Source organism: Colius striatus, chromosome 7 (assembly GCF_028858725.1).
Source record: "Colius striatus isolate bColStr4 chromosome 7, bColStr4.1.hap1, whole genome shotgun sequence".
Classification (NCBI taxonomy): domain Eukaryota; kingdom Metazoa; phylum Chordata; class Aves; order Coliiformes; family Coliidae; genus Colius; species Colius striatus.
In genome coordinates, this window is record NC_084765.1 from 26,859,839 (window position 1) to 26,887,750 (window position 27,912).

The 27,912-nt window shown below is 39.5% G+C and overlaps 1 protein-coding gene across 2 annotated transcripts; it reads right to left on the reverse strand.

Annotated features, from left to right (window-relative positions):
• Positions 1 to 37: 37 nt before the first annotated feature.
• ANXA2 (annexin A2) lies at positions 38 to 27,912 on the reverse strand. 2 transcript variants are annotated; one of them, XM_062000226.1, is made up of 13 exons: positions 27,755 to 27,912; positions 23,066 to 23,125; positions 18,917 to 19,016; positions 13,061 to 13,155; positions 10,178 to 10,291; positions 7,143 to 7,233; positions 5,709 to 5,788; positions 5,326 to 5,385; positions 4,593 to 4,686; positions 3,098 to 3,193; positions 2,059 to 2,117; positions 1,274 to 1,396; positions 38 to 418 (listed from the first exon to the last, which is right to left on the reverse strand). In XM_062000226.1, the coding sequence occupies exons 2-13, from the start codon at positions 23,111 to 23,113 to the stop codon at positions 359 to 361; spliced, it is 1,020 nt and encodes a 339-aa protein (XP_061856210.1). In that variant the 5' UTR covers positions 23,114 to 23,125; positions 27,755 to 27,912; the 3' UTR covers positions 38 to 358. The 2 variants fall into 2 exon arrangements, with proteins under 2 accessions (XP_061856210.1, XP_061856211.1); XM_062000227.1 differs by lacking the exon at positions 27,755 to 27,912 and adding an exon at positions 26,952 to 26,975.

Genomic DNA, 27,912 nt, shown 5'->3' on the forward strand with positions numbered 1-27,912 from the left:
AGTTCTCAAATTACAGGTCGGAAAAAGACCCATCCTCTTAAAGTAAAACTTCACTTTATTTATGTTTTATTAGAAACATTGCACAGAGAGGCAGTGTCTTTCACAAGCACATGTAACCTCGTTTACCTTAGGAAGGTTAGGTTCTTTGGCTATACACTGTTAGAATCTTTGGCAGAGCCAAGCAGAGCACTGCTGCTGAAAGAAGTGCACACAGCACTGGAAAGCATACATCACTGGTCTTGTTAGATATAAAGGCAAGTCAAGGTTAGCTAGGCAAGTAATTTTTTTTCCTAGGATTACAGTAAAATGAAGAGCAAAAAAGCACATCTCTGGATTTGGGTTTCTTCCATCACAGTTTTCAGTCCTCTCCACCACACAGGTTCAGCAGTGCCCTCTGGTAATCCCCTTTTGTGTCTTGCTGTAAAGCAAGGGAATAAAAATACAAAATATGTATAAGGAAACAATCACAAAATAGGAAAGTATATGCATTATATTCTAAACCTGTGGCATGGACTATGTTTTGCAGTTGAAGCCCTTTTCAGCCTGGAGGAAACTAGACTGAGCTTTACTTATGTGTATATTGAAATTATTTATCATTCTTACAACAAAAAAATAGAAATACAACAAAGGAAAACTGAAGGACTTGATTCTGTTCCTTGATCACTGCAAAAGTCATACATCAAGTTCATTATTTTGAAAATTTGCTTGTAATCTATAATTGACATTGCAGGAAAAGATCCTGGCTCAACTTCATCTACTCAAGGAAGAATGAATCATGTGCTGTTGTGAGGATGGGTAGAAGACTAGTTTTGAAACAGATGTACAAGCTCTTTACCTATGCTTGAAGTTAAATAAAACCTGGCACTTAAAGCTCCTGCTCAGTCACACAAGGGGATAAAAATCAATCCAGCTAAAAGGCCTACTCCTTGGGCTGTGAAATGAAAGGGAGCAGCATTTTAGATGGACTATTTCCATTCAACAATCACAGAGCAGTTCTCATTTTTCTTTTTGATCTGAGGGCAGAGACAAGTGAACAGGATTTTCCTCTTTACACACCAACTAGTTGCATGAAGCCTGCATACACCATGAAGTTGTATCAGCTGTAGACTATGAAGTTAAAGGTGGGATTTTCAACAGTACATAGATAATAACATATTACTCTCACCACAGCCTCTAATACACCTTCCATGAAATCTAACGGTTATGACTAATACCATGAGGACCTTCGCAAAAGTCCATACAACTGGCATAAAAAGAAAGCTGAAAAACCTACCTGGATGAAATAATAGAGAGATTTTCCATATTTCCTCTTGAATTCACTCTTAATTTTCAGCATGTCAACCTCACAGCGGGAGACCATAATCCTGATCAGAACTTTGTCACGAGTTCCCTTGCCCTACAAGAAGATGCATTTTTAGAACTGTAATAGCTGAAATGCATAAAAGGCCATCTTATCTAATGGTTAAACAACAAACTACAGGCAGTGGAGATGTAGCAATAGAAGATGTAACAAATTACATCTTCTAACTAAGGTCATTACTATGATCCAGGAATTAGAGCTTGAACACACCACTCTCAGAGTCTGACCATCTTCTGGTCACAAATCTAGCTACTTAGAGTGTAAGGTGCAGTTTTGGTTCACCAGGTGGTCTTACTGGTATTGCCTGATGCCCGTTACCAGGCATTTCCTTTTCATCCTTTCCCTTGAGAAAATGTTTTGAGGCAAGTTTAGTGTCTTATTGTGGCACTTGAATAAACAGCTTTTTCTGCTGTCAGCTCTTGGTTACAAAAGATGTGTCTAACTTTGCTAATTATAATCAACTGATCTAATACAGATCAATATTATGAGACTCTTCCTTTATATCTCACTGTATCAGATGCATCTGAATATATGGTCTCACCTTATAACTGTTAATGAATACTTTTGAATATTAGTAAGTCATTGTTAATCTATCCACAAGCCAGTCACACATCAAATGAATAAAAGTGCCTAAGGAATCAAAATTTGATGAAACAATGGCAAGAAAAAAAATGAGCATAAAGAACAGTCTTCCCTACCTTCATGGAATCGTATAGCCTGTCTGCGAAATACAGCTGCTTGTTCTGAATGCACTGCACTGAAGAGAGAGGTGAGAATAGTTAAAACACTCTGCCCACACATGGAATGGCAGAACAGAGAATCTTGGAGCCATTTTGAAAGACATGGTAAGTAGTCAAAATAAGGTTTTCAGCAAAAGTTCCTCCAAAAGGAGATACAGATATATTATTTCTACCGAGCTGTTACTTAGAAGCTTGTGATTGAAAGTATTTCCCTCCATTGCTAGTATCATTTCAGAACCCTAGCCCTCTTCCACACACATCGCAGTTAATTCTTCCACTTCTATAAGCAACTTCTTTTCTGAAAACACTTACTTGTATGCGAATCTATCAGAAGTCTCCCTTTCAAGGCTGAGCTCTGCTTAATCTCCATTTGCATTGCAGAGCTCTCAGTTCACCCTTAGTCTGAAACTGACTGTCACAGAATCATAGAATGGTTTGGGTTGGAAGAAACCTTGAAGATCATTTACGGGCACAGATCTCTTAAAGAATTTCCTCTTAAACTTGGTGATATATTTCTTATCTTCATCCCATGCTACAGTACCAGCCTTACACCCCATCTGCCCACTTCAGAGAATTCAGTGCCACACCAGTTCTTTCATTAGACCCTAGGATCTTCCACTGCCTGTCTTCTCTCACACATACACTGTTCGCTCTCCAGCCTATGACTATATTGAATACTTACTGTGTTCAGCTATAGTTCTAACCTTTTTGCTTCTTTAGGAAAAGAAATATTAAGCCTCTTTATCAAACAAAAGTGGAACAACAGATCATGAATCATAGGCATTTGTATTTTGGTCTGGAAAGCAAGGTTTAAACTTTGCAGAGGGAAAAAAAATGTTACCTCAATACTTGTAATATCCTAAAACACGCCAGAGGATTTGAAAAGGCACATCCATATCATTTTGCATCCAGCTACAGAGGAAGTTGAGCCTCATCACAATACACTGCAAGAGCACTGAAAAGACACTAAGATAGTCTTTACTTCAAGATAACTCACCAAGATTAAGGAAGGCATTCTCCAAATCTCCTTTAACCTCTTTCTTGATGCTCTCCAACATATCATATGGGCTGTAACTCTTGTACCTGTCAAAAACTATCACAAGAAAGAAAACAAGTGAAATCAAAACCAAACAAAGAACTGGTAAAAGTAACTACCCAAATAAAAAACACAGAGACAACAATGCAGTGACATATGATGAAAAACATACCTGTCCAAGTCCTTCTGAGAACTTTACCTTAAGTACAGTCAAAGTTCATCACTGACAGGAAAGTATACATACTATGGACTTTTTGTTTTCCTTTAATACCTCCACAATCTGGTAAAATACTATCTTAATCCTGTACTAGTATTTTTTTTTAAACAACAGTAATTTAGGCCCTGAAAATAAACATCTTCAAATGGCTTTCCCATGTGCTTCTCAGTGAGATCAGAGCTGCTTTTGAGAGTCTTCATGGCCAGATTTAAACACATAATATAGGTAAACTACCTTAGGACAGAGGGAAAAGCTAAAGGACTGCTCAAGGTCTCCTGTAGCCATGTGACATTTTTGTTGTCAGTGTACGAGACATAAAATTGAGCATTGTTACACCAGTGTAAAAAAGCTTTACATATGTTTAAACTGTGACTTTAACACATATATAGAAATAATTATACATTTTTTTAAAAATTAACAGCTTGGATATGAACTAATATTCATTAGATCTCCCACGTTTGATGAGTGCTTTTCACACTCATTTCAATCATGTCTGTGACAAAACAGCTACCACTTTGGTATTATTTTCTCTTATAGGGAAAAAATAAATCTCTCTTGAATCATAGAACAATTATGGCTGGAAAAGACCTCTAAGATCATCATGTCCAACCACTAACCCCACACTGCCAGGCCCATCACTAAATTGAATCCCATCCTTCAGTATCTCACCTATGTGTCTTCTGAATATCTCTACGGATGGTGACTTGACCACCTCCCTGGGCAGCACTTTCCAATGATTAACAACCCTCTTGGTGAAAAAGTTCTTTCTCATCTCCAATCTAAACCTCCCCTGGTGCAACTTGAATCCATTTCCTCTTGTCCTATCATTCATTGACTCCCACCTCACTATAACACCCTTTCAAGTACTTGCAGACAGTGATCATATATCCTCTCAGCTAAGCTTCTAGGCTAAACACTCCCAACTCCCCCAGCTGGTCCTCATCAGGCTTGTTCTCCAATCCCTTCACCAGCTTCATTGCCAGTTTCCGGACATGGTGCAGCACCTCAGTGTCCTTCTTGTAGTGAGGGGCCAGAACTGGACCCAGTATTCAAGGTGCAGCCTCACCAGCACCTAGTACGAGGGGACAATCACCTCCTTGGCCCTGCTGGTCACACTATTTCTGATACAAGCCAGAGTGCCATTGGCCTTCTTGGCCACGCTGCTGGCTCATGTTCAGTCAGCTGTCAGTTAACATCCCCAGATCTTTTTCTGCCAGATAGCTTTCCAGACACTAGTACCTTTCTGCAGGTGAGGGACACTTCTTTCAGTCATAATGTTGATCCACTTGGGGACATCAGTTCCCTTTCTCTTCACACCAGCATCATAGAGGTCCTGAGGTTAGAACAAAAAGGAAAATTATGCAAATCATGAGTTGCACAAGAAGCCATCACAAATAACACAAAATTTCCTTAGTGGAAAACAAGTACTGTGTCAGTGGAAAAAACACAAAAGGACACATGGTTGTGCAGACCATCAGGACAAGATCTATGGATCTAATGTGAAACTAAGAGTAATGACTTCTTATTTACCTCTGTCTACAGATTTTGCTCTGTATTTAACTGTTGGCCTCAGCGGAACTGCGACAGATACAGATGTAATTAACAAGTATCAGCAGCCACTAAATTCAATGACATTTCTCTCAGTCTTACACAATTATTTGGTTGCAATCAGTCTTCACAATGTATGTGTTTCCTTTTGTTAAAGGCTCTCTTTTTCAATATGCCTAAGGGAAACACCACAGAGCTTCTGTACAGGTATTAGTGGGAAAGTAGCCCATGAAAATTAGTAACTGAAGGTATCAGGATTGCCAGTGACAGATACCTTGATAGCATGCAAACATTACTGTGCAAGACAGTCTGAACTATACACATCTACTTTCATCACACTTCTCACTTCCGTAGCATTTATACTCTCAATATCCCCAAAAGCTTGATCAGCTTAAGACATTTAATGGTCATTACCAACACTTACCCTAGCATCTAGGTCAATCAGCTCATAATCAACCACAGAGGTATCTTCACACCTTTTGCCCTTCAAACAAGAATAGCAGTATTTAGGTGAGGTTTAATAGGCAGTAAGCAGTTTGCTATATGCATATTTTTCTCTCTTTCTTAAAAACTCTGAATTTGCTAAACAAGTAACAGTATGCTTCATCCCCATTGCTAGCTGCCACTAGCAATACTGCATTCTGTCAAAATGCTTGGACCTTCAACATTTCAGTATTTATTTTCCCAAAAAGACCCTGAAAATACAAGGAAATGTAAAAGTGAAACAGAAAACCAATTGTTTTACTGGCAGACATTGCTTTACTGGCACGCACATTAGGAAAAGTGTAAAACTATGAACAGACTCACCTTGGCCAGGGCAACCATTAGCTTGCGGAAGTCACCAGATGTGTCTGATATAATGTCCTTTTCCAGTTCTGTCTTGTACACTAGAAAATAAAAAAAATCTTTTTAAGTAAATGGTGTCCTACAAATATTCCTTTACAAGGAGAACAGCTAGTAACTACTGTGATTTATGCACATGAAAAAACAGCTACAATCTAAATCGTATGTGAAAGATAATGAAAACAAATGCATGCTTGCATACAACAAAACCAATATTGCTATCAGCTAGTCATGAAAAGTTCCCATCCAATCAGTCTGTCATGGCAAGCTAACAGGAAAGCCTGATACCAGTAAAAGGAAGGCAATATTAATTTAAACTCAGTATCGTGTTAGATCATTCTCAGCTACCAGTGAATGTTTTGCTTGTTTGATAAACACAGCCTATAGGTCTTATCCACTCACATATTTATGATTGGACAACTGCAATTAGAAATTTAATGCAAAGAGAAAAGTAAAAGATGCTATGTTAAACTAAAGGAATGTTGTGATTCTGGTCTAGAGTACAAACATTTTCATTGCTTTCCAACCGACCATACTCTATATTGCTACAAAATGACATTCTTGCTTCTTTTCAACAGCAACCTGATCTACAGTAGCAACATTCTCTTTGCTGATACATGTTATTTTTCCCCCATACTGGCCATTAAGACTACATTGGTTCTGCTTGTCCTTTTTCACTTAGCCAACATCTTACCATCATTGCTTGGCAGTTGTTAAGCATTAGCACATGGCATTTTTCTACGTTTCAGTCTATTTATCGTGAAGTTCAACTTTGAAGCTCGGGAAAATAAATGAGCACTGGATTGCTGCACTACTGAATCATGATAAACCCAACGGGAAAGGCCAATAGCAAACTATAAGAATATTAAACGAAAAGTAATCTTTTGTTGAGGATGATCTTAGACCACTCTTTTGTCTACTTACAATCAACTAACAATATCAGCTTTAGTCAGATAACATGCTTTAGAAAAGTTGAAAACCATAACATATGTTTTCATGAAGTTTTATTTCATGTCTTTTCTGGGAAGTCCACCAAATAAACTTACAAGCATGCTTCAGTAGATTTCAGATTCACCTACTTACTACATACCTGATCCTAGAATCGGTAAATCTAATATCATTAACTCTGTCACTATGCACAGAATGCACATAGCTTACAAAAGCTTCATTTATACACAACAGAACAGTAAATGTTCTCTACAAGCAACAAGATAAAACGATATAAACACATACAAATATCCAGGACACCAGCACAGAATAGTATCTTATGTGCAACTGCCAGAGAATCAAAGCAGTTGAAGTGCAAGTGACTCTAACAATCAAATTTTCACTGAGGGGAACTTATTCAAGTAACTTTGTTTAAAACATAATACATTGACATTTTGCAAGTAAGCTTACTTTCCCTGTAGACTCTGTTAATTTCATTAAGCTCCTGATTTGTTCGTGAGCAGATGATTTCAATGAGTGTATCTTCATCAGTTCCCAGACCCTGCAACACAAATATGACTCAGGTGCTAGAAATGAACAAGCATGCTTGAATAGTTTAAAAATATTTTACACACATCTTTCTCCTACTCTAACAGTTTCACAACTCAGGGATATTTTTTGCTAATTGAGCCTGAGAAAGCTCAGATGGAACATTTTTACTTGCCAAATACTACTCCAATAGCGTTGGGATCCTATAGATACTATCCCTGCACAAGGTGCATTATCTGTGTCTGTAACAGTCAGTGGCCTACCTACCAGTATAATTGGATGAGATCAACTTATTACAGCCCATATAGGATTGTTCTCTGTCCACAGAGAGCACAGGAAGAACATACCAATCCTTAGGTGAAAGTGGCCAGAAATCAACTTGTTCTTCCCCGCTTTTCTTCCCCACCTCCCTCCATACAATTCCTCCACTATAAACGCAAAGCTGAGAATTACATCATCATTAGCCTTGGCCTTGTCTCCAAGTCAGCCAGAAGTTAATAATTTTCTGAATTTCTACCTAAAACACAGCCCTTCTTGAATTGTCCATATTTCTATGTATTTGACAATGCACAAATACAGATGAAACAATATTACCATTAGCTACATTAAGAAATAAAATTATACGATGATAAACTAAACATTCAGATTTTTTTTAACAAGCTGAATGCAGAGGTTTTATGTAGTATTGCAAAGCCACTTTCATGATCAAGGTCGATGAAGCATCAGTACTTTGACCTAAGCTGCCTTCCTACTGTTTATACAGATATCAGCATTACAAACCATGTCAAAATATATAAGATATTGATGATAGTAGCTCAGATATTCTGTAATAATGTGCCCTGCTCAATGTTCAATCTTCAAATCTTGTTCAATTATTTTATATAGAAAAACAATTAAATGAAAAAAAATAAAATAAAAATTGCTAAGAGCACTGCAGCATTCCTGCTCCTAGAGGAAGACAGGGAACTCTGAAGGACTCTCAGAACAGAAGACTAACTCGGATGAGCTGAAGATGCTTCTGTCTCCAGCCACCACTAAGAATGTCTGGGTCACTAGTTGGTAAAGCCATGTGGCAGACACATGCCTGAATATTTGGAAAATTCCTTTTTAAAAATAGGCTCCACTGGTCATTTTTTTTCATTCTCTTGTGTATCTACCTATCAATAAACCATGCTCATGCTAATCTCATTACCCTCACCTTCCAGCATCATCAGCAATCAGAAAAAACACTCTTATGGCTCCTGTTAGAACACTGTTAAAACCACCTGTAACAGAGTATCAGCCTCTATGTGGTAAAACTCTACATGGTTTCAACAAGACTCCACAGGGAGTCTGCTGGGTAACATCTTGTGAAAACTTCTCGTGCTGCAGTCTTTCATATGTGGAAAATTCTGGGGAAAACTACTCTGTTGGAAAAATTGTTCCCATTGAAGGGGAACAAAAAAAAAAGTAAAAAAAAAGGAGAGGACTAAAGCCAAACAACTTTATTAAAATGGGTGACAGCTGAGAGAACCAGGGAAGCTTTCCAAAGAGTGGTTCTAATCAATATTTGTCAAAGAAATGAAGGCTAACAAAATTTAAGATTTTAAAAATGTTTTCTAAGGGCTTTTTGAGAATGTGTACCAGAAAAATAGTTAAATCCTCAATGATAACTTTGCCTTACCCTACTTTGATTCTCAAGTTATAGCTTATTATACTCTATGTATCATGTAAAACTTAAGGGCAGGCAAATTCAGAACATTAGTCTATGTGCTTGGGAGTTGGGAATAGCTGACCTATGGACAGAATGGAATATTCTACATTTATGGCTACTCTGCTGTAATGGCTTAGTCTTTGAGCTGTAAATCCAGCATAAATGCTATGTAAGTATATGGTCATCCTAAATGTAACATATCAGATGTAAGATACAAAAAAAAATCCAAAACAAAAAAAACCAACAACAAACCCTGCCAAATCAAATGCCCCTGATTGACAGTAAATTCTGGGTAGCCTGTACTGAAACCAGAAGAGGGCAGCAGCTGATTGTTCAACAATGGGATTTGGCCCATAATAAAAGAGTTACCGTCTCAATATGGGGTTGGCTTTTTTTAGTTTGGGGGCTCGAGGAGGTTTTTTAGTGGGTGGTGGTAGAAGTGGTGCATTTGCTGGTCTACCTTTTAACTTCTTTTTCAGAGCCTGGAGAAACTATTAATTGGGGGTTCTTTGCTTGTTCTCAGTTCCAGCAGACATATCTTCATACTTGTTTATCTAAATTATTTTTTAAAAAAAGTTAACCTGATGAAGAACATTCAGAATTTAAGTGGTGATTGCAAACACAACTTCCCAGACCTTAGTTTGCTTAAAAAGGTGAATGCATTTGCATGAGCACCTCAGATAGTCTTGTTTCAATGACCTGCAAAGTAGACGTTTCTTAAGTAGCAAATCTATTCCATGCTTGCCTGGGATTGTAACAGATTGAACATCACGACCCACTTCTGCGCTGCATCTCCAAACACTGATTTGGATACCCTGTGCTTCTCCTCCTTGTGTTCTACTGAGGCAGGTCTGGTACAGGATGTTCTTTTGAGATCAGCGATATGACCCAGTAACTGGACACTACTGTTCAAGCCTATAAATGCTAGCAGAGGATTTAATGGCTCCAGATAATTGCTGCTCTCTTAATGGGGTTGGGAGGGTGGGTGGGTGTTGGTTTTCTTTTGTACTGTGAACTTGTATATTGTTTTTGAGAGCAGTCAGCAAAGTAGAAACCAGAGCAAGCAGCCTATCAGTTATTCCTGATGCGATGATTTTTTTTTCCCTAAAGAGAAGATTTAATCAATAGCTGGATACTTCAGCTGCAGTATTAAAAAATAATCAGTGGACATGTTTGAAAACCATGACTGTGGACAGAACTGTCCATATTAATTTGTGAGACGGTGACACCAGACTAACATACTTCAATTTCAAAGCTCATTTACCTTCATAGCAGCTTTCAGTTCAGACGCATCATACTGTGCTGGTGTCTTCAGCAAGCCCAAGATCACTGCCTCCAAATGACCTGACAGAGCAGACTTCAGAGCTGCAGAAAGTTCCTGTAAAACAGGAGGGACGATGGAAGAAAAAAAAAATTAAAGTCTGATCTCCAGAGATTTTAGCCTGTAGGGCTTTAAGTTTCCAAGTTTGCAACAGTGTTTCTTACACAATGACAAGGAAACAGAACATAAAGAGCTTTTTGTTTGTGAAAGCCTAAGAAAGAAATTAGGGCAAAGGAATTTTTACTCATCCTTTGAAAATAAGAAAAAACCCACTGGTGGCTGACAAAGTGCTGGGAAACATAGTGCCAACACATCTGAGCAGCTCTGCTCCAGTCTTGAAGCACTGACGCTTTGTTGGAGCTAAAAAGCACAGATGGATCCGAGTCTGACTCCTTGAAGTCAGCGCTTCTCCATTATACTCTCATAGCTTTCCCAGTAGCACTGTATTATTTGTGTTTTTCCTATTATCCCAGCCCATTACTAGCTGAGACACTGGAAAACTGACTGCACAGTTATTCCACTGTACAGACCCAGTTGCCAACCAGCTAGTTAGAGAGAAAAGATACATCCCTGAGTACAGAAAAAGTATCCCTGCCTTCAAGGAAACTATCAGGAGGGTGTGGCCAAAGTCACTAATTGTCAATCACTCCTAGAGAAAGATATTCCCCAAGCTTCAGTTAAGTTTGCAGCATTCAAGAGAAAATTGCTGCATTTCAATTGTTGGATTCTACACTAACAATTTGTGAGCTTGAGGGGCAGGGGAAGAGGGGAGAGAAGTGACCTCAGCAAAATCACAGACAAGTTTGTACCAGAGAGATATAGAACCAAGGCACTTAGACTCATTCATTTAAACCAGGGCACTGACATGTCCTAATACTGTATGCACTGTCTGCATTGATTGATCAATGTAGTGCATGGGGGTTTGGGGCATCTGGCTGCTGTAGTCTGAGAAATATTTTAGTACAACTTAATTTTGGATACAATGTTCCATCATTTATTTGTGTGAAAAAAAAGTTCTTTAGATATTAGCTAAATCAGATAAGATACTCCCTATCTTTTAATAAATTTTAGGACAATTTCATGAATTGAAGCTTTTGCAATCTGCACTTTGGTGTGAGGCTAAAGGAAATATAAGTCACTACAGTAGGATTTACTGAAATAACTGCAACAGAACACCTCAAACTGAACCAAGCACCTGTCCTTGTATCAGCAGGCTTCTGGAGAAATAGTCTTCTCCTCCTGCCAGGAAAGCAAGAGTCTCCCCTCTACTGTTCTTTGCCACAGCTAGGAGTGCTCCAAGAAAGAAGTGGGAAGCAGGTAACTGTCGAATATCACTAATTTACAAATAGCAAAGATAGAAGTGTTTACTAAGTGTTCCAAATGAGCATCTGGATATTAGCAGTTCATTTCTTAAGAGATTACTGGCAGCAGTTAGGACTGATCAGGCACATATGAAGACACACATACAGAGACCCCAGTACTCGCTGGTAACTCCATCAACACTAGTAATGAGGAAAGGTCACACAGATCAAACACTGTTCCTCAAGATTACAAATAGTTTCCATTAGACATAGTTCAATGCAAAAGAAAACAGAAGTAGATCTGTGACTTTTTAGGATTATAATGATCTGTTGAGAAATCCTGCAATGCATGAAACAAATAGCCTAGTACATCACAACACAAGGCCAAGGAAACCTGCACAACCCCTTACCAAAGATACCATCCTCAGAAGATATATCCACATGTCTTTTCATATCCCACTTCCTCCTCTTTTGCCACTCGTTTATTTCACCGAGTGGTTTCTACTGCAATTTTCCATCTTTTCTACAGGATGATTTATTCTTTGGCAATTGTTAAACTTGACAGATTCAGTTTGTTCTTGGACCACAGCAAGGAAAAAAAGGTGAGAGAGAAACAGGTGAAAAAAGGTTGCAGATTTTCTCAACTCTGCATTTTTGTGGTCATGCAAAATGCTTAAGGAAGCTTTAAGTGACACACTTCCCCACTAGGGTCAACTTCCAAGCACAATTCTCCCAGTGCCCACAGGACGTGACCACCAGCGTGCAGACATGTGCACACATACATGCATCCAACTTGGGCGTGCGTCTGCATCTGACTCTATCAGCCATGCATAAAACTTGGTGAACTCCCCAAATTTAACTCTACATTTACATTTGGTTTCAGATGAGCACTCTGGGCTTCTATTGGAGGACTACCATTTGAGGTCTGGCAAACCTGAAAGAGATACATTCATCGTAATCCCAAATCTATACAAGTTCTCTGTTTTTTGTGGGCATAAAACTTTGATTATGGCATGAGTCTCACAACTTCAAGGCTTTTGCTTTCCAAACAGCAACACTCATTATGCACAGATCTCTTCCAACAACAGATCGGTACCTACGATTTTTGATAGGATAATACCTACTAATAGTTCAACTCATTATATCATGTTGTTCCACACCTGCAGCATTTGAAGTACAACTGGCTGTAGTCTTTTCTCATTTAAGCTAGCTTTGTGAAAACAAACAGAATACTCTCCCAATGCTGAGTAGTCTTCACAAAAAAACCCAATAAACAACAACCACAAAAAAATCAATCCCCTTAAGTATCAGTAGATTTCAGCCACAGTAATGAATACTCAAGAAATTTTAAAGTCCCAAAAGTCCTAAACTGTGACAGCACAGGCAAGGTAGATGCATCTTTGATTTCAGTGAAAAGACAAACCAAATAATACTTATCTCCAGTTTACACACAGTTAACTGTAAAACATGGAAGCTCCCAAAAATCTAACTATTCAATATTTGGTATTTCTTCATACTTTGTTACCTTTTTGGTCCTCCTCTGATAAGCAAAAGCAATATCCTGCCTCTGTTCATTGCTGCGGTTTGTCAGGATGTTGATGATGGTGACCTCATCCACACCTACAAAGATACAAGACAAAAAGTTAAAGAAGCTTTCTTGTCACTGATCTCTTTGTATCAGTATGTCCTCTGACACTCAAAACCTAGCACGTGCGCTGTCTGGAGCACAGCTCAACAGCTCTCATTAGTGTATGTCATGTCCTGGCCTTGAAGAAAGTGCAACCAATTGTAGCCAAAATTACTGATGTGATGCAGATCTTTGTGTACGTAGGCATGGATACACCTCAGCAAAGCCTGACTGGTCATTTCAGTGGTGTTTTCAATTAAAGCTTCTTAACAAAGCAATTGTACTTCTAGCTAACTCATAGTCCCTTAACTATCACTCCAAATACAGAAGTGGTAAAATAAACCACTATATTTCATTCTCTCAGCAGCTCAGAGGCTCAGAGGTCAGAGGGCTTTTGACTCTGGAAGAATTACATATGTGCTACTTTTTCCAAAATCACCACTTCAAGATCCATGTCAAAGTTTAACTGGAATGGCTAGAAAACTTTGATGCTCAAACTCCCAAACCATCTTTTAAATACGGGAACTATATATCAAAAAAGATTTAGTTTTAAGTGATTTTTTCCAAATCCATGGACACTTAAATACAATTGCAGGCTGACTGCAAGGAGATCACTAAGACTTATTTTAAGTTAAAAGCCAAAGTTGCACTTAGGGTTAGACACTCTGTCACTACAACCTAATGCCCACCGCAGCTTTAGATCCTGTAAGGGTTATGAATGCAAGTCAATGCATACAGCAGCTTTTATGTTGTCCGGGAAGTAGAATTTCCAGATACCATTTCCCAGATACAGCCACTTGCTACTCTCTGTTCTTTCCCATCTTTTGTGACTTCTCCACTTGCTTCTGCTTACTGCTACTAACTTGCATTTCAGATTCTCTTGTGTCCTTCCCATTTGCTGCTTTCAAACTGTATTCTCCCCAGACTTGCAGTTTTTTGGACTGGCATACTTCTTCCTCTGATCACAATTTGCATCTGCAGCTTGGTCCTGGCAACTCAAAAAATACCTGAGAGCCTGGGTAGACTCTTGAGCTTCTTGAGATGAGCCTGGAACATCTGACTTATCCCTGTATCCTCTGATGAGGCTTTAATCTAATAATGGACATACAATTACCATGCCCTGCAAACACCCACATCTCTCAAAGCACACGCTGCAAGGGTGAATTCCCTTTGGTTATTCACATCAACAGGAAAAAAACAAACAGGCTGTATTTATGTTTCCTTACCTAAGCATTAAAATTATATAAAACACTTTCTCTTAATATGAGAGCTTATAGCTCTCTAACACCCCTGCAAGAAGCCAGTCTCTATTATTCCAAGGAAAATGTTTAGAAATGCAAATTCCCCTGCCACAAGGTAAAACAAAAGAATTGTTAGCAACAGATAGAGAGCAGTTGGGGCAGGCAGGGGAAGAGTTGAAGTAATGGGTAAGAAAAACAATATTGACACACTTTGACACTGAATGTATCTAAACAGAACTGAAAAGGTCAGCCCAGGTGTACTTAATCAAATGGTAGGTGGCTGAAACCTCCAAAGGCCTGTGTAAGGACACATTAGGTTGCTCAACTGAAAATCTCATTTGGTATGTAATTTTCTTATTCTGCTTAAAAAAGTAAGCACCATTCTGGTTTTGTAGGAGAAGTATAGTATTTTTTAGAATGCTTTAATGAAAGAATTGGAGTCCCTTTCCCCTATTCTCCAATGTACATTTGAAGTCTCTTATCACCGAATCCAGCTCCTAAGTAAAATGTCCATGTGTATTTCATGACCATGATTGGTTAGCCAAAGCTGTCTGAACATGTCATTCAAACACAGATGAACAATTACAGCACAGTTGGACATAATGTGTTGATACGGAAGTCTTCCAAACAGAAAAGTTATAACAGATTATAAATGGACAGAGCAGACATCTAGAACAGCTTTCATTGTTATGCCCAAATGTCAAGCTAACCTATAGTTATGTACTTGTTTTGGACTATTTCCACACTGACTGGATTAAGCTTAGAAGAGGCAAAACTACTTCAAAATATTACAGGCCTAACATAGTGAATATTGTTCTCCAACAGAAAGATAACGTATAACCACTTATTCTTTTTTCTGATGAGTTGCATGCCAGGTTTTGAAGGAAATAGGTGGCTCTGATTTCGAGGTCAGAGCAAGCCCAGAGTTTTGATGCAGGTGTCTGCATTTACCACAAGTATTATGAATACCTTCTTTCACATTTGCATAAACATCAGTGTATATTACGATTTTTTGATAAAAACCAGAAAGTAAGGACTGGATAAGCAGCTACTAACAGGACTCAGATCCTTGTGAGAATCCATCCACATTTATTTTTCTTATTACCCAAATACAATCTCACAGCAAGTGGAAAAATGGACTGCAACAGGTATTATAAAATTAATCACCTAAAGTGTGACTGTTGCAAAAGACCTTTTAGCTGAGAGCTACAGAAATTAAAATGATGACTCAAATGCAAAATTCCTTTCTCTCTCTTCACATTTTTAATGATAAAATACTGTACTTGATAGCTTTATATCCTTAGCTCACGCCAAAGCAGACCTACACCAGTGCTCTTATTCATACAAACTTGGCCTGTGGCCTTCAAAAGGCCTTGGAAAGCATTTTACGTCCTAGTTAGAATTTTGGTTGAAAACATGCTGACTGCACCTTTCAGTCATAATCTACCCCTGCATATTTTAAAGCATTCCGATTTTATAAAGGAAAACAAATTTTCCCAGTCTGGAAACAGCCACACATAGACAAACACACTGACATTGGAGTCTCTCAGCTGTTGCAGGCCACAGCATAAGCCAATGTCTTAAGCTTTACAGTAAACTCTAAATTTAAACCACTCTTGGCATTCAAAAGAAGGAAGAAACATTTTCAAGTTTTATCACAATTGTCATAGACAATAGAAGCCTACAAATGACTGCATCCAAGTTTCTTATTCGCATGCTTTGTGGATGCAATTATGAAATTAACTCATTGCTCTGGCATTTAACGGAAAATAAGTGCTTGTACTTCACACTTGGGAATCACGCTGCATGGACAGGATGCTGACTCACATCTGCTGAGGTGGGGTGGAGTAGGAGAGCAGTTCAAACATTTTTCCTTGCTGTTCACTAAAATCTCTGGAAGTTTCAGAGTAACGAAGCAAAAGTTTATTTCTCTGGCAGATTTTATCAGTGCATTTCTACCGATGGGCAACTGAAAATTACACTATGTGGCTCACAGTGGTTTGTTTTGTTTTTTTTTAAACAAGAGACTTCCTTGCAGATGGAAATGTATTTGAGGGGTAGGGGGGAGGAGAAATGTAGGTAGATCACATACATATCCCCCCCTTCTAATTAATTAATACCAACTTTTCTTCTAAAAGAGGCAATCTGTTGCTTTGGTAAGACTGCAGTGTTATGGCGCAATCAGTGGAAAAAAAATAAGAGAGGAAATTAACATAACCAAAATTAGAAGTTTAAGGTTTTAATTTTTTTGGTTTAAAAAGACATAGCACTTGAATTTCTATTGGCCAAAAAAACCAGCACCAGTATTGCACTGAACAAAATGTATCATTTAAATATCTAGGGTGAGGTTAGAGCACAGTTAACACAGTTTCATTCTGCAGGAGCTGGCATACATTTATTCAGCTCATTTACTAGAAGGTTATTCTCCTAAATTTCATTTTCAAAGACATCATGGATGGGCTATCAAAAGCTCTTTCTGTCCTACAGCATCCAGGTACTACAGAGATCAACAGTCTACATGAAAGAATGAAATAGGATTGCAGTTGACCTCAAATGATTAGTGAGATGTATGTGATTGGCCCTTGTGAGACCTCAGCATCATTGTGCATCTGGTACCGACATAGTCCTAAAATTATTTGACTGCACTCATGATCTGCAGTGTCTTACTTTTTCATGTAGCTGTTTACATCACTGCTTGAAAACCAACTCTTGTTTGGTTGATTTGGAATTTTATTTTGGAAAAAAAATCCCACATATATTTGAGAGAGTTCACATTTTAGTAAATTTTCTGAATTAGCGGATGGAAACATCTTGTAAGTAGAGCATTCAAAGAACAAGGAAAGAGACCCGGAAGAAGGGCCTAACACTCTTGTTCTTTATTTCCCCCAGGAATGCCTCATCTCAGAGTCTTTATAACGGAAGATTTAGTATTAAAACCATGAAGACATCCTCCCCTTTAATGCCACCTTCCAAAAAAAGGCTCCTGGATAACAAGCTAATAAGCAGAGATAAGATCAATCCCACAAACATGCAGGTCCACAAACAAGTTGGGAATTCTCTAACAAAACGTTTCCATGTATCTTAAAACCAAACTCAGCAAACTGCTTATCTTTGCTGGAAGAAAGAGAAAAAACAACATGAGTTTGACTTTCCTGACTGGAAAAGCTTTTGTACTTCCTAGCATATTGTAATTTCCTTTTGCATTAACAGCTTGAGTGTTAAAATGTGTATATTTGTGCCTATTCTGAAAGTCTGATGGTACATACAACATGCTTAGATTTGCCTTATAATCAGAGCTGTAAAAAAATTAAGTCTAGACAAACCTCTACAGACATACAAAGTATTTTCTGCCAAATATAATGACATTTATAATCAAAATAAAAACCATAAAATGATTTCAAATGAGAACTGAACCTACTTTAATGAGCAGACAATGGATTTCTAGAACAAAATTGAGAAATGTTGTGAAACAGTGCCACATGCTTGTTAGGGAGCGGCAATATTTTACATTTTATACCAAATTAAACATGTGCTTTGTTGGCACTGACAGAAGACTACATTTCTTTCTAATGAGAAACTGTTTGGCTTTTAAATTTCTCTCTGTCTTGACGTGTAGGCAAAAGACTTGGCAGTTCAAACTACGCCCAACTGTTGCTTCTCTGGCCTGGAGGAAGTCTGGAAAGTGTGGCATGGCCTTTCATTGTTACAGAGCAGGACAAGGGCAGAGGATCACTGCCCTGGGAATAACACGCCAGAGCCGTGGTTCCTACTCCCTGTACTCTTGATTGTTTCAATATACCAGACTTCTCCATGCAGTTTCATCTCTCCCTTGCTCCATCATCGTCTCTTATCCCCCAGTGGAAGCAGTGGATCCTGGCACTGATATAAGGAGATCAAAACCTACCTGAAAGCCTAGCTCAGAGAAGCAGGGGATTGTCACCGTCCTGCTCCTGAAATACTGCAACATCATTTTAGAAACTAGATTCTGTTGTTCCTAGTACTTTCTCTGACTCCAAATTAATACAAGATATATGATTATTTAGTTCAAAATCTAGGAGAAAAGCATTCAAACCATCCCTATTCATCTGTCTGGAGAGCTGAAAGGAAGAATAAATGGCCAATCCAATACTCCAGTAAAAATCCATGATTCAGAGCTTGGTCCCCACTCACTGCCACAGAAGTTGGCACTTCATTCTCAGTGGCAGAAAAGCAGTAGAATTTGAAGGACTGATGAGTCAAGAGAAAAAAATGGACATTTTCAGCAATAACCTCAACAACTCTTCGCTACAAACTTCAAATGCCTATTCGAAGCATGCTTTTACAATCTCAGTCCAGATTTCATCAGCAAGGGCTGATAAATCCAACACCTCCTAAAATAGGTATCCTAGAGGAAGGATATTAAAACATATCCTTATGATATCCCTGAGATACAGTAACCTTTCCCCCCACCCCCCTTCCCAGGTCAGCATTCTATCTTACAAGTACCAGCAAAGCCCCAGTCCATATTTTTCACCTTTGGTCTTGATGGCTGTTTCCAGGGCTGCAGCATCCCGGTCAGCATCAAAATTTGAGTAGGCCTTAACTGTGGCATATGCACTTGGTGGGAGAGAATGCTAGAAGAAAAACAATCTTTAAGTTAAAATATGTAATTCTCACTAGAGTTAATAAAACATGAGTTTCTTGGTTAACTGGGATTCAGCTGAAATTTTAAGTACAAGAACTACCATCAGATATTTGTCAAAATGGAATTCTGCTAAGAGTCACTCAACTCTGTTCTCCTCACATGTATTGTCCAGGAATCCATCCACAGCCATGCTTATTATAAAGAATATATACAAATGGGTATTACATATTATTGCAGCAAAAACCCAACACAGCCCAGGTTTACTCAGTAAATCTCAGTCTTCCGAAATACAGAATGTTCAGGCTAGATCTGAATGAAATCGACTACAGAAAACTAATTCAAAGACAGTTTACATCTGAAGCATTTTAGATTTCAAGGCAATACTTTACTTTGGATTACAGGATACAACTAAAAAAGTTGAGGGACATGGAAGACTAAGTCAGAACAAGTTTTGTGCCATATCTCATGGACTTTAAAGGTAAAAAAATCTTTTTAAGCAGGAAAGTTCTAGAAAACAGATGTTACCTAGAGTCTCCTTTTGAAACTCTGCACTTGCAGCTACTCGGTTCAAGCAGCATGAAGCTAATAAAACCAAATGACACTTCAAATTACCTCCGCTAATAAGACAACTTGGAGATAAGTTCACCTAGTAAACAGCTGCAATATTTTAGAAGTTCCTAGATTTTATTAGCTGTTTATTATTGTCCTCTCCTGAGGATTCCAGCTTCAAACAGGAGATCATCAGAACAGAGATTCAACTATTCTCAGCTGTTTCAGTGTAAACTAACAGTCTAGCTTGTACCACCTCCTGTGGGCAGGTTAAACTAAACCACAGGTTTTCATATAAAGAGTTGAGAAATACTTACAAATCCTATTCTGTTGAGTTCAATTTAAAGACCTAAACCTCCAGCAGAAAGGTATGGTGACACCTGAAATTGCCATAGCTGTTTCCTTAATGAACAAACAACTATGCTTTCTTGCTAATGATCCCAGAAACTTTTGTTTCAATCTCTAAATCCAATATAAAGCTCAGTCCTTAAAGAGGACTAAGATAACTTAATATCTCTAGAGGATCTTTTTACATGCAAATTATTAAAAGGAAGACAAATTTTAACTGAAAAATTCCATGTTTTTTGACTTCAAAACCACCCTGGACACATTCCTGTGTGACCTGACCTAGGTGGACCTGCTTTGGCAGGGAGATTGGACTAGATGATGTCTAAAGGTCTCTGCCAAACCCTACCATTCTATGATTCCGTGATACATTTGACTTTATCCTGTAGAGCTCATACTTCCTGAACAGATTCCTCCAGCAGCAACCACTGTGCCTTCTTGAGACAGTCTGTGTTATGCTGTTGAGATGGAAAGTCAAAAAAGCACCAATAAACTGAACCATTCTTTTGTCTCTTACCACCAGCTCAGTCTAGCAAAGTGGCCCCAGTTTGGCCCACAGCCACACCACAAAACACAGCCTTTCTTGTTGGCAGATCAAATTACTAACAGAAACAGTACACGCAATACAGCCTCAGAGAAATCTGTGTGGCCGAAAGATTCCTAAATCAAAGCTCATTAGTACACATAATCATGGGACACTTCTATCTAATTAACCGGCACTGCTGGATAATTTTGAAGCAAGTTACCTGGTCAGCTTATAAGAGCTGAGTATCTCTTTCCATTCAGCTCTAAGAGTTTTCCACGTCATTTGGATAGAGTACTTTAAGATAATATCATACACTGAGAAAGTACATAGCATATATGCAATTTGGAAACCGTTTTTTCTTCTGTCCTTCCACTCAATGCATGCAACAAGTTGGATTCAGATCCCCTGACACTGGTCAAAACACCCAGGAAGTGCCATGTATGTATAGCACATACCCAGGAAAGACAGTAACCTTCTGCTAGCTGCTCTACCAGTAAAAAGACTGCCTTCAAATTCAACACCCACAAAGATTATGCTTTTTCTCTCTCAGGTGACTGTCTTGAGTACTTCACGGGAGTAGGCCCACGTCTTATTAGGGTGATTATTCTGCCTATGAAAAACAGCCATTTAAATTCCAGACTACACAGTCTCAATTACTCTGATACACTACTGTAACATGGTATCGGTACTGTATGCTTTCAGACGAGAATTTTTCCAACTGACTTTCTGCTTTCCAGGATGTAGTGGTCAAAGTCCAGCTACTGTATAACTGCACAAGCAGTCTGAGCCAGACTGAAGGAGAGAAAGGTTTTTTTTTTTTTTCCTTCCCACATATCTAGCATGTTTCAGAGGTCCTCTAGCTGGTTTACTTCTTCTAAGCTTGATGAATTTAATCCTATTACGAAGAGTAGAACATGAAGGAGAAGAATATATCACCAATAGGAAAGCTGAAGAGGCTCAATTTTTTCTTAAAAAAACAAAAAATCAAAACAGGATCCTGGTCACATCTGAAAACTAACAACATCTTCCAGCAAACAATCTATAAAGGGTTGACTAAAAAATATAAGCTTCCAATTCTCAGTGCAAAGATGGAGTACATGATGACATGTGATACAGATGCAGAAATTGCAAGCATAGACTAACTTGAGCTCAATTCCCTCCTTCCCTTTAAGGAGAAGGTATTATCAGAGTGAAGCAGGTCAGTTACTTTGACTTGAAACAAATCTATCGCTATGCCACTGATGCAGAACATACTAATTCCTTACTGTACAATACAGGATCTGGTTTCAGCTGTGACCATTCTAGAGCCTCAAGGTTAAAAGCTTTAAAGAAAAAAAAAAAAGGGTGCTTAAAGTATTGTGTTTAACGTTGGTTAATTTGCCAAATCATTGCTTAGGGGAACTGGGCAAATCCTTTACGCAAACTAGCTACCAAGTAATTCTGGCTTCCAACTTAAGATCTTAGAACAAATCAGCTGCCTGATATTACACTCTACTGTGGATTTCCTGATAAAAACACTGGCATGGAATGGTATTAAAATTTGACTCTTGCAACTACTCATGAACATCACAGAAGAAATCTTTCTTCCCCTGAGAACAGATTGTTCAAATATATTCTAAAAGTACTTCTCTGTTTAAACAAACATGTCCAAGAAATCTGAGGAGTTGACTGCTTTTGCAGTACAAAAGTCAGCTTTGCTACTTAACCACGGTGCACTAGTCAGTGGTTTGCAACAGTTCTTGAATAAAGATCACATCATAACGTATTTTGCAACTAAAATAGACGAAAGTTTGCTTGTACTGAGCTCAGATCTGGAGTTACTGGCTACAAAATTTAAAAGTACAGCAAGTTTGTTAAGCAACTTGGTGAAATAATGCATGGATAGGATTCACTTCTTCTTCAGGGACAAGCACATAACCACAAATTCATGGTGTGATAGCTTGACACTGCACTGGTAATCCAATCATCTAATGTTGCAACATAAGAAATCAGAGAGTGTGGCTTTCTGGTATTTCAATAAAACTTTCAAGCACGTGTAGATGCGGTGGAAAATATACAATCAAAAAATCAAGATTCTTTATCCTTTACAAAGCAGAAAATGGAAAAGAAGTTTGAGAAATGAAGTTTTTTCAGGAAGTAGTTTGGTTCTGATGACAGGCATTACAAGAATAAGATCCCCATTTTTTAATTCCCACTAAAAGAAAAACATCTTGCAAGGTATTAGCAAACTTGAACACACTTTTATCTTATCATCTTTAACTTAATTATTCCTTTGGAAGGAAGAGGGACTACAGATGCAAACAAGCCATTCAGTTTGTCCTGGCATCTTTCATATAGCCCAGCACACCCAGCAAGTGAGCACTGCTCATGCTACTGGCCAGTTAGAACTATCAGTAAACTTAAGTCACCTCATACAATTGTCCTATGGCTTACAGTTGCTTTGTAGTTGAAAACTGATCACTGCTGACTAAGTTGTTAGTCAACATAAGTTTAAACAGAAGACGTATGTGGCATCTTGTAAACTCTAGAGCTCAGTACAATTGTTGACAGAGTCCTGTAAAAGAAAGATGTTGCACTTGAATAAAGTAAACTTTTCTTGTTTAGACAATAATACTTACATCTCCTTCAAGGCTGAGCTTGCTTAAAATTTCATGCACGGTAGACATCTTTAAAGAATGCTGGAAGGAGAGAAAAAATAAAACAAGTAAAATTAAATATATTTACAAATTACAACAGTGTGTTAGTCTCGAAACAGTGCAGCACTGAAAGTGACATAGCCCTATGAATCTGCAAAGATTCCAAAGCAGGAAGATTTAAGAGCCTCCAAGCCACACCAGCACTAACAAATGCAACAGTTAGAGGTCTTTATTCTACTGTAGAACAAAATTTTACCTTTACTCCTTAAAAAAACATTTATTCTGCATTTTAAATACTCAAACTTAGGAGCTGGAGAATTCTGCCTGAGAAACAGAATAAACTAAGCTTACAACTCAGTACTGGAAAAATTCAACAGAAACATAGCCTGGCGTAGCTCAAAGCCAAAAACCAGCAACAAGTAGTAGTATTCAGTCAGATGCTCAAATCCTCAAGTACTCATGGAATACATTGAAATCATTTATATTCATGCAGACATTTTATAAAATCATAACACTGTTCAATCTTTGATCCTGGACACAGGCCACAAAGGCCTCTAATATCATACAGTTTTTCAGTGGCTCCACACTAGTAAGAATCACAGGTCAAGATATAAACACTAGTCACCAACATGATGGTCAGATATTAAATACCTTTAAAATGGTAGCTCCAAAAGTAAGAGCCACTAAAGCAAAAGAACCTACGTAACATCTTGCTAACATATATAAAGAAAAATAAAGAAACACCTAACACTGAGCTAGATTACACACATCGCAGAAATGAACACTGATGTGATACGCTTATGTTCCAACGTCCTTTTTTCAGCTCTGGTTTGTGGTCAGGGAAGTCTGCCAGAGCTGTATTACAGGTTTACTGGAAGGGTTTCTTGACTAAGGAGAATTTTTTTCCCCAAAGGTTACAACCTAGAGGCAACATTTAAGAGGCTTGATGCATTCTTAAAACTTTGCTCTCAAATTCCTCTACCAAAAGGACAGACACTGCCACTCACATTACATTCTAGTCATCCAGGCACACCTGTGGCAAACATGGTTTGCTTGTTGAAACTAAAGCTTGTTTGTCAGGAATTCTACAATAAAGCTGCAGAGAGCATAATCAAACCAGGAAAGGAGCTTGCTTGATGAGAGGCAGTCGAGAAAGCAACATTGCAGTAACTGATAACTGAGCCTGGAACCAAAATTGCACCATTTCCAGCCTCACTGGGTGCCACTCCCTTCTCTTCCACACGGTCACCATTTCCCCCAAATCTAGCTCTCAGATATCATAACCTCTGAGCCAACTCCCAGCTGCTGTGCAGTCAGTCCTGGGTTTGTTCTTTCAACTGGTTTTCAGACTCTTTTTTTTTTTTTTAAATCCTTCACTGGTCACTCTTCTGATGGCATTGAGGCTTTCTCAGGAAAGCAGTACTAGCCACCCAGGCAAACTAAACTCCTCTCCACTCACTGATCATTCTGAAACCGAGGGCTTGGAGAACAAGCAAGAAGTTTCAAATAGTTAATAATGGACATCTGGTTAAAACTCTAGGACAAGTGCTTCTGTTTTGTCTTGTAAGCCTCCTGTATAGAAAATTCCTTACTTTTAGCAGATACAGCTTTAGAAGAATAAAACACAGGAAAGTAATTACATGGCTTGTGTCATGTAACTTCTGTAATCACATCTTTCCTCACTTAAAATACAGAAAGAAAATCTTTCCTCTTCTGAAGCAACCTATATAAAAGTAACAAAAGCAACTACTTCAAGGAAAAACTTAAGATCCCAGGAAAGGAAAAATAACACAGAGAATAAAAACCAGTTATGCATTAACTTATTTGTGAACAGATCTTTTTCAGAGCAAGAACCCAACATAGACCTGTACAGATAGGCTGCAGAGGCTGTAATAAGCTGCTGCCTGCTATGGGCATTATTAACCATGCTGGTTAGAGGAGGGTGAAAACTTACTGAGTTATGATGTTTATTACTCTTAATAAAATGAAACACCTAACAATTAGACCTTTGTACTCTGACAGTGTTAAAACCAATACCAGCGATGAGCAACTGAAGTTCTTGCATGTCACAGAGAAGTAAAAGACATCAGCGAAAGCTGAAGCAAAGCAATTACTGTATAATCTTTCACAAAACAATCACTGAACAGCTTTTTGCAAGCCTCCTGTTTCTAAAGCAATTAAAAACCACACTGAATCAGGCTTGCTGGAACAAAAAAACTTGAACAGAGTCCAGGAACAGAACTAACACACCCTCATATAGAGCTGGAACTGGGAGGTTCATCAGCACACAACAATGCTATAGCAACCAACCGCCCATCAGCAGCAAGCTGGCGAAAGAAAAAGAATGGGAGTTTTTCCAAGCAGCTTTGCAGAGAAAGATCTTTACTCTGAGAGAAACCACATCGCTTGTCACACCCTGCTTTGTAAGGCACTCATACTTGAGAACAGACTCTCACTGTTCTCTGATGGAGTGATTTTATCTGATGTATCTTGACAAGTTGTCGGTAGGTTTGAACATGTAAATAGAAACTACTTGCACCAACTTGTTCTTCCTTACACTGGAAAAGAACCAACTTCTACCTTCCAGCTGTAAACTAATACTTCAATACCTTAAGGCAAGTTTCTACAACCAATTGTCCTCCTAAAGTCACATTACATAATCCTGAATCATAATGTTATTCTACTAAAAGAGATAGCATCTGTTTTGACCTCGACCTCACTGGTTTGCAAATCTATTATTATATTGGATCTAGTCTATATTCAGGATCTTATCCCTATAACTGCTTGGTGACAGAAGAGTATGTGTTTAAAAGCAGACCCATATCTTGATTCCCAGGGGTAGCTCACATATATTACAGCAGGGAAAAAAACCACATGATGCATGGAAAAAAGTGTCAGGTATGCACAAACAACTACATTGCTCAACAAGCAGAGTTAGCACTTTAAGAAGCACTTATGTAGGCAGAGATTGAGCAAAGGGTGTTCCCAGATATCGGAGCCAAGGAAACGGCATCCCCGGAATGAGAGAATGGAAACTCTTTTACTTGGAGCACATTTATGTCAGGTCTCCAAAAACCAGGGCTAGGTCTGGCAATGGAGAATGTGAGAGAGATCCAAATATCTGCTATAAATGAAATAAGGACTCAAATTCATTCATTTATATACAGTACTAACCACAAGTACAAATGAGCCAGATTCTATCTCCCTGAATCACCCACTAAGGTTTAGTAGATCATTTAAAGCCATCACTTGGAGAAAAAAAAAAAAAAGGCTTTAAAGGATTTCAAAACCCACTAAACTATGCTACCACAAACGTACTTTAACCATTCTCTTCCACAGACACTGCTAATAATCCAGGAGATGTTCCATTCCAGGAAGACAGTACATACATATAAAATTAAGGACTTCTATTTCTTCGAATCCAAGCTACTCTCGCTTCTGAGACTTGACTGGAAAACATTTTTGGTTTTAAATCAAACTATACATTAACAATTGTAAAAAACTATACTCAACTAAGGCTGCTTATCACAACTAGCTTCACCAACAAAAGGCACACTCAAGGACACAGGGGTTCCAAAAGATCCTTTCACACCTGACCTGTAAGTCTGCACATCTCTGTATCTGTGTAGATATATGATATATTCGAATATGAACATAAGAAAAACTGACATTAAATTGAATTAAAGCTGCCACATAACATAACACAACACAGGTCACTTCTGCATGACTACCCTAAAACCATTTCACTTTTCTTCCAGATAAAATACATGGCAACATTCCTTTGCCCCACCTCACCCCCTCTCCCGACTCAAGGAGGAAGTGCTGTCCAAGCTGACTCACAAACCAAGAGGCAGCAGTAAGATCTCACCAATTCTGCTTATACGCGGGGCAGGGTGGGAGAGCCATGAGCAAGGCTGGCTTTGCCAGCAACGAAGCGCACCGAGCTTCCTGGCACGCCGCGGCTGGGACACGCCTCGGGGCGGCGTTGGATCTTTGCAACACTCCCTGTACCAGGGATTCTCGCTCGCCCACGCCAGCGGCGGCATCTGCAGCGGCCCCTGCAGCCGCAGCCACGCCCGGGGGCAGAAGGGAAGGGGCTGCTTGCCCCAGGGCGGCGGGCTCGGGGTTCCGCCACGCCAGCGGGTGGTGGATGGAGGGGAACTCCGGCCTCGCTACAGCAACGCACCACCTTCCACGGCCGGCGAGGCTGGCTGGCCGGCACAGCCCACCTCCCTGCCAGGCTCCTTGACAAAAAGGGAGTTTACAGTATTATCCTTAATCCAGTTCAGCCTTTATGCATATTAACGAAAAGAAATGAGTATCTGGGCGAGTTTGACGAAGTTGGGGACCGGTTCCTGTTTTCTGAGGAGCTCTCCCGCCACACCCAGTGTCGGGGCACACGAAGCTTCCCGCTTGCAGCCTCGCCCTTGGCGGCCGCCACTTCTCCGTGAACACGCAGCAAAGTAACGGCCGGGTAACGCCGAACGAACCAGAGGAAACAGCGGTGTGCAGAAGGGCGGCGGCCGCCTCCAGCCACCGCCCCGCTCCTGCCGCGGAAGCGGTTTCCGCGTCCCGACCCCCGCCCGCAACCCCCACCCGACTCCGCGGGGCTGCCGCCTCCCCCCGCTCTGTGCCGCGCTGGCGGGACCGGGGCGCCCGCCGAGGGCTCACCTGGCCGGGGCGGACAGGGCAGCTCTGGCGACGGCTCCGACGGCGGCTGGGAGCGGCGGAGGGCCGGGCGAGATTTTGTAGGGCCGGGCGGGCCCTCCCCGCCCCAGTGCCCCCCCCTGCCCATCCCGGCGCGGCGCTGACTCACTCGGCCGCGCCCG

Bases quoted from the DNA above. Each gene is read 5' to 3' on its own strand.
- ANXA2 (XM_062000226.1), bottom strand. From the start codon at position 23,113: ATGTCTACCGTGCATGAAATTTTAAGCAAGCTCAGCCTTGAAGGAGAT. The intron at 5,789-7,142 runs GTAAGCTTACTT...TTTATTTTCTAG, and splicing joins TAACAGAGTCTACAGGGAAA to TGTACAAGACAGAACTGGAA. The intron at 1,397-2,058 runs GTAGGGAAGACT...ATCTTCTTGTAG, and splicing joins GGCTATACGATTCCATGAAG to GGCAAGGGAACTCGTGACAA.